This window comes from Phalacrocorax aristotelis, chromosome 1, assembly GCF_949628215.1.
Source record: "Phalacrocorax aristotelis chromosome 1, bGulAri2.1, whole genome shotgun sequence".
Taxonomy (NCBI): Eukaryota; Metazoa; Chordata; class Aves; order Suliformes; family Phalacrocoracidae; genus Phalacrocorax; species Phalacrocorax aristotelis.
In genome coordinates, this window is record NC_134276.1 from 64,672,171 (window position 1) to 64,685,699 (window position 13,529).

Consider the following 13,529-nt stretch of genomic DNA (forward strand, 5'->3'; position numbering starts at 1 on the left):
CAACCCTCATTTCCTTGCACAGCCAGCTTCTGCCCCTCCTCCTCTCCCTGATTCTCATCCAAGCTTTCTCTTTCCTCTACTTTGGCTTCACGCCAGCCTTCCTGCCCTTCTGTTATACTTACCCCTTTTTCCCACTTGCTCACAGTCCCAGTCTCCCTGTTCATTTTCATGTTTTTTCCTCGCCATGTCACTTTCTTCTTTCTTTTTCTTTTTCTGCTTACTCTGTCCCTACCTACATCCTGGCTCCTTGCCACATCTCTCCTCTTCCCTTCCACTTCATTTATTTCATGCTGTTAGTCCCAAAGTCCAGCATTTTATCCATGCTCTGTTCTATTTGTTCCCCTCTACTCTTTCTACCCTGCTGCTTGTCTCATTCCTGCAACCTACTTTTTCTAGTCTGTTCCACTTTGCTGACCACAGGTGGTTATGGCCCCCTTTTTCTCCACTGAAGCTGGAAAAATATCTTCCTCATCCATATGGTATTGAGGAGGCAGACCTGTAATGAGTTCTGGGTGTCATTTCCTGTGTCTAGAGCAGAGCTGTGGGTCAGATTTGCAATCACAGAGAAAATGCTATTTAGCTTCTGTATGATATTGCTCTTCTTCAGGGGTTTACATATGAAACTTTGGGAGTTTAAGGGAGACTCGGCCTTCTAAGGCTCACTATTATGTAATGGTGAACAAATATATGGTCTTCAAAACTCGATTCACAGTACCGCTACTAGTTAGAGAATCACTTTACTCCCAAATATTGGGAGTCTCTGTCTTGGGATTTGCTTTTGTTTGTTTCACTCCCAGTAGCTTAAGTGAGTACGGGTCCCCAGCCTGCACTTTTCTTCTCAATGTCCTTGGTGCCTGGTGAGGTGCTGGTTATCACCCCGTTCCACTAGTTAAATACATTTCTCCAGTGTTATTCTAAGCAGCTTCTTACTCGATGACTTATCTGATCTTTCGTATTCCATCTGCTGAACAGATGGCTTGCATGAAGTTACAGCACTTCTATCACAGAAGCTTAGCAACGGTAATAACGGCAATAATAAAAATTGAAACTACGTCCCTGATTTTTATTTTCTTGTTGCAAATCTTTTGAACATCCAGGTGGATGTTTAAACAGAGCCACTGATACTGGTTAGACTAACATTTAGGCCTACGGTGGACCAGACTAGCAAGGGTGGGCCCTTTGATTTATCCATTATAATCTCAAAACTGCCTTGTAAGCATCTGGTGGCTATGATTTTTTTCAAGGTTTGAAATTTGGCTACGTTTTGACAATTTTCCAAACGGACGACGACATGGATATTCTCAGACCACGGAATTCATCTTCGGCCTAATACAAAGCTTTCAAATCGTACATTGGAGCTCACAAGCGTCAATCAGTGTATCTTCCCACACCCTGCTCCCAGAAGTGCTTCATTTTGGGTTGATTTATTTTTCTGCCTGATTTAAAAAAAAATAAATCATAAGCACTCGCAGGCAGCAGTCTTAGCAAACTGCCTAACAAAAATCACACAGTGACGTAAACATGCACTTTTCCAACCCAGTGAAGTAAAGTTTAGCCTTATGAGCAATTGAAAACCGGTTCTTATGAGGGCAGATGTAGGGCATCTTACTCAGTGGTAAAGACTGGAGGTAATAATGGTGTAACCAGTGGTACTTTGTGTGTCCTGCCGGGGGTTTTGTTGTGTTTAGTGAATAAGCACCTTAGATATTAAAATAATACTTGGGGATTTCACTGTTTCGCATACTATTGTGAGGTTGATGGTCCAAAATAATACTGACTTTGATCTAAGGTTGCTGATCCACTGGTTTCCTATTATATGGCTGTGTCTCACTGTGGATGACAGCGTGCTGGGGACCACATCCAGAGAAACCTGAGAAGTCACAGCAGGTGGAAGGAAATTGCAGGAAGAGAGTGGAAAGGCCTTAGACAAAGAGAACTGAGGAAGGGATGTCAAGAGGGAAAAGAAGAATAGTGTTGTCCCATAAAAGGGCAGAAGAAAACAAGTTGGGGAGATACACATAAGGAGCTGGGAGTTTCAGATACAGGAAACAGAGAAAAAAGGGCCTGAGGAATAAGAAATGACTGGGGGTGGAGAGGTGTGTGCAAAAGATGGGTGGTGAACCAGGTCACTGAGGACAGAAGGAACTGTGAAGCTTTGAAGCAGAAGGAGAGGAGTGGAGAGAAATGTTGGTTTTGACAGGGAAGAAAAGTGAAGGACTGAAGGAATTTACAGCTGAAGTGCATGTAAATTGGATGATGCATATTCATTGCTGTGCAAAGTAGCACATCAGGACATTTGCATCAAATCACCAGTTTTCTGAATTTGCAGGTCTCTCTCCAATGGTAAAGAAAAGGGAATAAATGATCTGAGGTAGTGGCACTGGGACTCAAGAGTTCAAAGCTCAGCCAGAGCCAGCAGGTTGCCCTTTGCAGCTGCTGGCACAGATCTAGCGTCCTGTGTGTTGCTTCAGAGGAAAATATCTGACCGTACGGGAGAGGAAGATGCTTTTTTCAGGAGCACTGATTTTGTTCCCCAGATAATTCACTAGTGGTAAAACTAACATGGCTTGAGAGCAGCTGGGAGCTGCCCTTGCGGCCTCAAGTGCACAGGGAGATTCTTGAGGAACCTCTATCGCTCCTTCATGCCCCATATTTCCTACCCTGTCACTGCAGTCACTTGTCTGTGGCAACAGGCCTCGCAGTCTGTCGGCTGGCCAGCACTGGTGCTCTTAAGCCTGTGGTTTATGAAACTGAGTGTTGGGCTTTCATAGCTGAAATTTAATGAGTGGTAAAACTTAGCCCCTTCTTTGGCAGGGGAAAGTTGTATTTGAAGGCTTCATGATGTGCCTATTGCAGCAAATTAATTCATGCTGCCTTTTTTTTCCTTATAGCTTTTTATTTTCAGTGTTGCGCTCCATGTTTCATTGGGCTTAAAGAACTGCTCAACTCCAATGCTCCCATGTCCAGCCAGTGTTTTCTCAGTTCATCTGTGCATGTTCCTCTAGCTTCTTGGATCATAAGTGTTGCTCCCATTAATGGGGGTTGCACTTTATTCCCTTGCAATAGTTCCTTTGAGGACTAAAGCTCACATTCACTGTAGGCAGGCTGCTCTTTTATTTTTTGCACTTGCTTTTTTGGAAAAAAATCCCCATAGCTCTTTTGGTGTCACTGTGGTGGTCTGCCTGCACATCTGATTATGCATTCTGTCTTGCTTATCAAGCTCAGAGTTTTTACACGAACAAACCCCCTTTTTCTTTAATCTTGTCTATGCAAAGCTGTAATTAATGTAATCTTTCTTTATAGATTTTCATTAAGAATTTTCCCTGTCCTCAAATATTCAAACTGTTAAATGTTTCCTAACAAATTGATTCTGATGGAAAAAAAATTGGTCTTTTTTGGAAGAGCCATAGGCAAATTTTTCCACATAAAACAGAACCACAGAACATTTGAGGTTGGAGGTCATCTAGTCCAGCTCCCCTGGTCAAGCAGGATCAGCTGCCCAGGACCATGTCCAGACACCTTTTGAATGTCTCCAAGGATGGAGACTCCAAAACCTCACTGAACAACCTGTACCAGTGCTAGTTCACCCTCACAGTATAAAAGTGTTTCCTGATGTTTAGATAGAACACCCTGTGTTTCACTTTGTGCCCATTGCCTCTGGTCCTGCCACTGGGCACCAGTGAAAAGAGCCCGTCCTCTTTGTACCCTCCATTCAGGTATTTATATACACCGATGAGATCCCCTGAGCCTTCTCTTCTCCAGGTTGAAGGGTCCCAGATCTCTCAGCCTTTCCTCATATGGGAGGTGCTCCAGTCATCTTCGTGGCCTTTTCCTGGACTCTTTCCACTGCACCCACATGTCTTTTGTACTGGGGAGCCCAGAACTGGAGACAGTACATCAGGTGTGGCCTCACCAGCCCTGAGTAGAGGGGAGGGATCTCCTCTCTTGACCTGCTGGCAACAGCCCTCCTAATGCATCTCAGGATACCATTAACCTTCTTTGCTGCCAAAGCACATTGCTGACTCATGTTCAACTTGGTGCCCACCAGCACCCCCAGGTCCTTTTCTGCAAAGCTCCTTTCCAACTGGGCAGTCCCCAGCATGTACTGGTGCCTGGTGTTGCTCCTCCCCAGGCGCAGGACTTTGCACTTCTCCGTGTTGAACTTCATGAGGCTCCTGTCAGGCCACTTCTCCAGCCTGTCAAGGCCCCCCTGGATGGCACCACAACCCTCTTGGGTATCAGCCGCTCCTGCCAGTTTGGTGTCATCTGCAAACTTGCTGAGGGTGCCCTCTGCCCCATCATCCAGGCCATGAATGGAGGTGTTGAAGAGGACTGGCCCCAGTACTGATCCCTGGGGTACGCTGCTAGTTACTGGCCTCCACCTAGACTTTTTGCCACTGACCAGCACCCTCTGGGCCCAGCCACTGAGCCATTTTCAATCCTCCTGAATGGCGGAATGGCAGCGCCTTGCCCGCTTTTCTGTCTGGCAAACATCACATCAGAACAGGCTGTCAATGGAGGTTTGCACTGTAGTTTTGCAGATGTTTTGAAGAATTCCTAACTAGCATAAGGTGCAGCCTAGAAAAAGCACAGAAACGGGTATTTGAAAATGTACCACAGACTGATGTGAGGTGGGAATTGGAGTCTGAATGCTGAATGAGTGGGAACAGCTAAAGCATGAAGGGTCTGGGAAGGCCTTTGAAAACGAGGGCAAGCAGCTTCTGGCTTGGTGAAAAAGCTTCTGGCATTTTCCATTTGTATGAACTGGCAAAGGCAACACTGGGAAATAAGAATCAAAATATATCTTGTCATTTTAGTCTTAGGGCCTTCAATGTTTCACTAGATATTGCAGTTTCTCTTAACGTAGTCAGATCTACTTTATTTGTAACTCTGCAAGTGAGATACCTTTGGACAGTGAGAATTTGCTGTAATTACTCTACAAATATTTCTACTGTCAGGCACAGTTCTGATGATCTGGCAATTGGATTTTAAAATACTCCGTCTAAAACATAAACAAATGAGGTTAAAACTAACACAGACAGTTTTGCGTATCCAAAAGCAGGTAATGGAAATTAGCAGTGACCCGAATACCTTAGTGCTGGGGGCGTGCATCGAGCATTTCCAGCAGGAGTTATTTCTTTGGCAGCGGGAAGCATTGACATTGCAGCGTGAAGGGGCTTCTGTTGGCATAAATCCAGAACTGTGGTAACCCAGAAAGCTGCGTATTGTTGCTAAACTGAAAGTGCATTTAAAACCCCCCTCCTTTGGTAAAACCGCTGCCACTTTTCAGCATGGCTGTTAATGAGCTTATGCTACTGCTGCTGATTTAGCCAGCTCAATGACTAAGCATGCTCCATTTTTCCATAATGAAAAAACACAGAGAATATATGTGTTGAGGGTTCTCAGCTGAAAGCAGGGCTAATTGGATTTGGAAATAAACCTGTTATGGCTTCCTCCCTGCTTGCACAGTTTGCTGAGTTTTCTGCCGTTACTCTCAGAATGGAAAGCCAGCACTAGAAAGTTGAGGAGAGCAAGATCTCTTTATTTCCACAGAAATTTGCAACAATAGTTTCCTGGCTTTCTGCGACTAGAAGTTTGTGGGGTTTTGCATTTAACCAACTCCTCCTTATCATGGTCTTTTGTAGTAAGTTGCCTCCTGCACACTGAATCCATACTGAATTTTATTGGGTTTATTGCAATGATTTCCTTCCTCTTTAGCCTTTATTCATTTATTTGTCTATTGCTTGTTTTGATGCCAAATTACTGTTCTTTTCCTTAGCTGCCTTCCAGTTGAGGTGTCAATTATCTGTAGCTCTCTTCTTCTGCTCTGAAGAATCCCTTCTTTTCTGCACAGCTTATTTTCCCCTGTGCTCACCCTGGCCTCCCCTGCTGGTTCCATTTACATTATAAATTCTATTTGCTTTGGCATATATGCAAAAGTGCAAACAGTTCTCTCATTTAGTTGAGCTCTATATTCACATTCTAAATGTATCTTGTGCTCCTCGTGCAGTTTCCTACTCCTTTCTGACCAACCAATTTACCAAGGTAGACATTACTACAGCCTTTGATGGAGAAGTACCTCTAGAGAGTTTGGTGCAGCGATAGAAGAGCTCACTAAAAAGAGTCGATTGCAGCATTCTTGCAGGAATTGAAAAATATGTTTTAGACTTTTTCATTATATGATACTCTACCCTGCTCTACTGTGCTATGATTGCTACCATTGCTAATACGTTAAATGGATTTGGTAAACATAAGATAAATGTGCCAATTTCTACTACTGACAGAGAACAGATTTACTTCCATGATGGCTGTGAGTCAGACCCCTTTGCAGTGATGGTACACAGCTGTTGAATTAGCTAGGCATAAAGAAATATTTGCGATCTAAGCCATGACAGGTGGTGATGGAGGGTTAATCCTTTTCCTTGCTGATGTCGATGTGTTTACATGTGTAAGGATGGAGGGAGACTTTGGGGGTGGAGTTATGCTGAGGGTACACTGAAATCGTACGAGAACTCTATTTTATTCTGCCTTTTGTGATTTATACCAATGTGCGTAGTAGCTGCAGAAGGTGGTATTTTGGAGGGATTGCCTGTGGCTTATCGTATGACTTCAGCTAGTGCAGGAAGGAATGAGTAAACTGAATGAGAGGTACACTGCTCCTGTCCTACTTCTGCCAAGTCAAACACCTCTGGTTTTGCCCATTTTAGACCAACCTTGTGAAGCTGCTTTTGATGCACTGGGCAGATCCCAATCTTCTTAACTGCAATAATGAAAAGCCTTCAGGTAGGTGAAAATCCATGTATATTATGTATGTACTAGTTACTGTGATACTGTTTTCATTCCTTGCTTTCTTATATACACACACGCACACATATATGTATATCTATAGTATAGATACTGTATACATATAGTATATATACACCTGTATATACATACAGTTCATATAGGCTGTAGAGTTATATACACATATGCAAGTGTGTATATATGTTTTTTCATATATTACTGAGAACTGCTAGTCATGATAATGCAGGATGTCTTATCAAATGATAGCATGTTTTTCCACTTGTTGCATTGCCTGTCTATTTTTAGCTATGTTTCTTCCTTATAAGTTCTTCAGTGCCTTGGTGGTAGCTGCATTTACATTTCCTTGGTGACTTCTTACTGAGTTCCTTTCTCTGTGTCAATGATGATAGTACATAGCCTCATAAATGGGAATCTCTGTAGCTGTTGACCGAAAACAAATTCACCACCCAGTTTTCAAGAGTAATACCTGTTGTTTCCCACTGAAGAAGGCACCTTCTTGGACCAGATAGCAATAGGGAACTGAATCACTGGCTCTAAAGATAACAGGATTTTAGAATACATTAGGTTGGAGGGAACTTCAGATCAACTGGTCTAACGCAGTGATTAAAGCAGGGCTAATGCAGCAACGCTAGATAGAGGTGTTGGAGAGAAGAAACATATGGTGGTTCAACCTTCTATGCCTAGGATAAAATGAAGATGGAAGCCAATAATGTAGAAAATATAATCTTTCTGTCAGGTTAGGAGGAGACACTTCCTTTGCATAATAAACTAAGGTATGTTACACTTCAAATAATGTGCCACCGACAAACACTCTCACAGGGAACTTGACGGCACTTAACCTCAGGAAAGTTGTTCGTAGTTAGATGCATGCCGGTTTGTATTTGTATAAAAGGCTATGGGCCAAACTGAGATCATCTAACAATACAGCTAGCTAACCACATTTAGTATGTATTTAATACAGCTGAGTTAACTGTATTTCTGGTCTACAACCACAACTGATTTCAGCACTTCTGTATGCGCAAGACATGAATCTAGTTTACAGAAATGTAAAAGGCTTGAAAAGGATTTCAGTACATGTTTTCACTGGAATACAGAGTTTAAAAGAGTTGTGTTGCTTTTCCCAAAGTCCTATGAATTACTGAATAATACTTAGTTCATTACACAGTGAGGATGGCTTTGGGATTTTGCAAATCACAACTTAATTCCATACTGAATTTACTTTGCCTTTGTTTTCTCAGTAGTTTCAAGTATTATTTTATGAACAATATCTGAGCAATCCTTTCCATTTCATCTAGACAGGTGCTTAATCTTAATCTCAATCTGATCTAGAGATTTGAACTGAAAGGAGCTTTCTTGCACTGGTTTCTCTGTCTGATATCTTGGTGTTCCAATGTCTTAGATGTTGCAGCTTCTGAGTTTATTGAGGAAATGCTTGTGAAGGCTGAAATTGTTTGGGAGGAAAAAATGAAAGACCCTTTAGCTGTTTCCACTTTATTGCAAGAAGAGCCATACGAAGAGATCATCCATGATCTGCCCACAGTTTCCAACAAACTGTAAGTGTTTCTGTTGTGAAGAGGGATGCACTGAGACCAGATTATCATCTGAACTGTATTTCTTTACCTGTGAATCCTGTCTGTGTGTCCTTGGAGATTTTCAAAACCTATATGGACACGGTCCTGGGCAACTGGCTCTAGGTGTCCTGGCTTGAGCTGGGGGGTTGGACAAGATGTCTTCTAGAGATCCCTTCCAACCTTAACCATTCTGTCATTCTGTACAATTTGATGGATAAAGTAACTCTCATTTTGGAAATGTAATGAATCATATTCTGTATTTGTATGTCTCATCTCTTTTTGACAACCTTAATTCTATACATATAGACTATGAGTAATGAAATACATTGTTATAATTGCCAGTAAAATTATTTGGGGTTGCCTTAGCAGAATTATTAGAGGTTAATACTCTAGACCCAAGAATCCTTTTATTAAGGTAGATGGGAATAGTGTAGTAAAACTACCATTGCTTATGAGGGAAGCGGGGACAAGTCCTGAAAGTAAAAATAGCATGTGCAATCACATATAAAATGATACAGCTCCAGGCAGCTACACATCTGTGGTTAGATTTACACTGCTCAAAAAGGAAATAAAAAAAAAGAAGCAAACATTTATACACTTAGGGAAGCACTTTTCCTCCTCCTTTCTGAAGCTTAACTTCACCACAAGCACCTCTTCTTTTCCTACTTGTTATTGCTGCAAGTTACACTTAATCCCTTCAGTGAGGGATTCAGGGTTCAACAGAGCAGGGTTGCAGTTATTTCTCTCTGCCGCTCCTTCCTTCTTGCTCTTTTCCTGTGTTTTGGCTTGGCTCCTCCACAAGCTGCAGTACCTGCAGGAGAGTACCTGCTCCAGTGTAGCTCTAAAGAGTTGGCTCATGGCTTTTCTGTTCTGCAACCCAAATCAAGAAAAAAGGCAGAACCTGTTGGCTCTTGAATCTTTTGCCCATATGACATTTGGTAAATAAATTTATGGCAAATTCATCTTAGGCGAATCAAAGCAGTTTAAAAAAATATTTTCACTAGTGTACCTCTAGAAATTTTACATTAAAATGTCTGAAGCAAAATATAATTACAAAATAATTTGTGTATTTTTCATTACAAAATTCTGAAACTAATTCTTTCTATGTTTGGTGACTGACGGTTTCATCCGAAGAAAGGGTTTGTTCATGTATTTTTTTCCAATGGGAAACTACTTTGACTTGTTTTCCAGTGAATTCTGCCTGGTAGGTGCTTTGCCTTTGCTTAGGGCTGTACCTTTCTAAAACGATGTCCATGTTTCAGTTTTGTTTCCAACAGCAGTGGAAATCAAATGTTAGCTATGGGTCCTCCTTCACTTCATTTGCATTAACTGTGTGTATAATCCTGGCTTTATTGGAATCAGTGATGAAACACAAGTAACTTTGAGTAAAACTGAGAGTTTTTGCTTTAACTAAGTTTGACATCTGGGCTTTATCCTGTGGTGGAATGTGCTATTCCCACATTGAGTCCACATTTCCTTTCAAAGAAATTACACACACATTTTGGCAAGGAGCTGCTGTACACTCCATGAGATTGTCTCATTTGCACTGTCAGAGCCCAGATGATTATTTCTTAAGCCGTTTGTGTTCTCAGCTCCTGGGGCTGATTCCTCACTAATTCCTCTGGATGTAAACCACTGCCAAAATCATCCCAGGTTTTGGCATTGTTGTTTGTCAGAAGTGTGATATGGCCTGAAGTGTCAGCAGGGAAAACACCCCCATGCATGTAGGAATAGGTTTAACTTCTGTGTGAATGACAAATATTGTGTATTTTTGCAGTAATTTCAGGAGTTTGCTGTTTGCCTGGGGTCTTTTTAGTGTACCACAAACCCAAAGCAGATTTTGGTCATAAAATATATCTTGGATATTGTCTGATTAAAAGTAAGCTAAAAACTGGTGGAATTTAATTTTATTAACCGCAATGGCAATGTCTCTATTGAATTATTTTAAAACATTTTCAGAAGAATTCTGTGTAAGTTAACTGTGTATTTTGAATTCAGTTTCCAAACTGGCTATTGATTTGCCAGCCTGGTGCTGTCAAAAGCAGACTCATGCATATTCTCTTTGGCTTGCTCAGTTCTGCTTCAGAAAAGGTATGCAAAAAGGTGAATTTTAAAGCGTTTTGCTCTGTGTCTTTGGGAACAGACCAACCTATGTGAACAGGTTCTTTCTCACCAATTTCGTTTTTGTACCTGGAGCGGGAACTAGTGTCTCAGCCCTGAATTGTGTCTTAGTTCTGTGTTTGTGCCACCCACACCTGGCAACCTTTTCTGTGCCTGACACCTTCAGGAGGGGCCTAATTGCTTTATCGATTCTCTTTGTAGCAATCCCCTGGCTTTACCGATGGCCAAGCAGGACAGTTTGCTGGAGAAAGACACCATGTTTAAAGACGCAGCTAAAGGCTTATGCAAGCAGCAATCTCAAGACAGTGCGTCTGAAAATGTCACTGTGAGCACTACGGCCAAACTTGAACAGGTAACGGCCTGCAGTTTCTCCAAATGTTTGTTAGGGCTTAGGCCTGGAGATTGTAAACTTCGTGAAGCCGAAGACCACGGTAGTGTTTTCTGCTCCCCACACAGGAATATCATTTGCACCGTGGAGCCTTGTCTCCTTGATCACTCCCTGCAATCAGTCAGGCCCTGCAAAGAGTTCCTTCCTCCCTGCAAAGTGAAGAGCTGCTTCCTGCCAGCTACTGGTGGCAGGTCAGGGGCCGTGGCAGTCAGAGGGCTCCGAGCTCCTCAAACTCTCTACGTGGCTCACAACACGGGAGGGACAGCTGCTAGTGCTGCCCAAAGCGTGCTCTTGTCTCCAACTTTGGTTTACGAAGGAAAGGAAAACAACCTGTAAGGGAGACTGCAAACCAAAAAGAATGTCTAAGGAATATTACAGTGCAAAATAGTGACTGTAATTTAAAGATAGGAATGGCCAGATTGACAGCTGCTGTGTTAACTCCCTTTCTTGTGTTAATGCATTAGGACACAGGCACTGATTTTGTGGATACCTTTTACAGTTTTCTCCACAGGATCATAATCTCATTCAGTGTAGAGGGTGAATGCCAAAGGATTTACCTGTTGCTTGTAAGCCTGTCCTGTCCTAACTTTGGATGTTTAGGACTTAACTGTTGGTTGGGTTGGGGTTGGGGTTTTTTTGGTCCAAGGGGTTTTATTTTCTGTTATTTGGGAAACACATATACCAGAAGTATTTAGCCATTTAATAAAAAGCTACTTTAGAATTGGGGGGTGGAGGGGTTTAAAATAATCTACTGTGAGTTTAAAGCATGACAAAAGAGCAAGATACTAATTCCATTTAAACCACATTCAGTTCAGAAAGACTGCATACTGCCTTGGCAGAATCATGGGCACTCCACTGTTTTTTATTTGAATGTGTTTCAGAGGAAAGTGTTAATCATATGAGATCAATCAGTGAGTTCATGTGTCAGTCATACGAGTCCACCTCTGAAGGTCGTCAGCTTTGGAATCGCAGAGAGCGCTCAGTTGCCCGTTCAGTCAGAAGATACCACAAGATGTTTTGCACTTGGCTTACGTCTTGGTTTCATGTCATACAGTTTCTGGCCTTGCTGACTGCGCAGTGATGCGATGAAAACACGGTTAATCCAAAAGAGAAGCACTGCTGGTCAGAAAAGTAAATGCTTGCAACCCTGTTAGAAGAAACCCTCTTATTCTTGTAGGAAAAGAGAGGCAGGTGTTCAGCTTAGGCTCTTGCTGAGACTGTCACTGGCTTCTAGATGTTCAGCGGGAGTGTGCATGAGAACACATATACTTCCTTCTGCTTGATTCGGTTTTGGTGTGGACCTAGGTGAAAGTATTCAAGTTCTTATTATCCCTAGGCTAGACTTTTGCTTTAGAGTTTGTGCAGTAAAACATACACAGAAACTAACTGGAAGAAGAGCAGCTGATCTCCTAGATGAGAAAGAGCAACCAGAGGTTTTCGTGCTGGTGGTTTTCTCCTCCACCATGATCTAGGGTCACTTCAGGGTCACAGGGCAGATTTTCAAAACTTTACTCCTCCTACTGTTTCACCGTGCTTCAGTGCAACTTCCCACAGCGGTTACAATTCAAAGGCAAGACAGCAGAAATAAAGATGAATCTCTTTTAGCTCCACCAGCTGGGGAATTTCTGCAGAAAACTCTCTGTGAAATTGTGCTCTACACGAGCTAGAAGGAATGGGTGTCTTGTGGTCTTTCAGAAGCAGCAGGAACTGCAAACCTTGCCCAACATCTGCAATTGCTGAATAAGGAGTGGTGCTGCCTTGGAAATGGGTAAGCAGGAACAGTCCTGTCTGGGAAGTCAGCGCTAGGACAGGATAGGTTAGAAACTCTGCTGTTCCAGCTGTTGTGTTTATAAATGACTGGTTGCATTAAAACAAATTGTAGATTAAGAGAACTTTTCAGTTGGCAAGGGCTTAATAGGCTTTGGCTCTTATGGACAAAAGAGGGTAAAAGAGTTTAGTGACTTCAAGGAAAAATAGTTTACTTTTAGTAAACTAAAAAATTCCCATGTTTCGACAAATGAAAATATGAGCCTTTTCTTTTTTGAAGTGACGTAATTGTGATCCTGGAAACTGGCCTTTCTGTCATAGATATTTCTTGTTTCGGCATGTGCTTGCTAATGCTTTTTTGGTTGTATTTATTGGCAGTCTCAGTCTTTTACAGAACATTAAGCTGCAGTAACTTAAACATATTGCTTACGATGACTAGTGTTGTTTCTTCCATCCTCTTCTCTTGTGGAATAAGGAGATACCTATCACAGCTGGCCCCTGGCCCCAGGAGTCAAGAGGCAGAAAAACCTGCCTTAGTTGAAGAAAAGCAACCAAGACCAAAACTTCTGTGTCCTTTGAATATTCTTGTTAATGTATTTTTTGTTACCCTGTGAGGATGGGGACAGTATTCTATACCGCCTGCCCTGACATGAACTGCAGGTATATGTATATCGTATCCATGTTTGTGTATATAATACATAGACGTTAGTTTTCAGAGCTGGTATTTCCCAGTAACACATTTCTTTTTTTTTTTTTTTTAATTTCACAGTTTGGGAAGTAAAATTTTTCTTTAGTGCTGATACCAAAGGAAAACTTTGAACATCCCCTTCCCCCTGCCCCCGCCTCTTGGGTATATTAATTCTAATGGGTTTTACCAT

The 13,529-nt window shown here is 42.1% G+C and overlaps 1 protein-coding gene across 3 annotated transcripts in view; it reads left to right on the forward strand.

The window, feature by feature from the left end:
* The window catches only part of MYO16 (myosin XVI), a 409,990-nt gene that overhangs the window by 201,766 nt on the left and 194,695 nt on the right, over positions 1–13,529 (forward strand). For all 3 annotated transcript variants that reach the window (XR_012660263.1, XM_075090704.1, XM_075090696.1), the window contains exons 8-10: positions 6,708–6,783; positions 8,204–8,357; positions 10,698–10,848. Coding sequence is in view for 2 of the 3 variants with exons in the window: in XM_075090704.1 (XP_074946805.1) it covers positions 6,708–6,783; positions 8,204–8,357; positions 10,698–10,848 (381 nt within the window). In the remaining variant the exon portion in view is untranslated. The remainder of the gene's footprint in view (positions 1–6,707; positions 6,784–8,203; positions 8,358–10,697; positions 10,849–13,529) is intronic.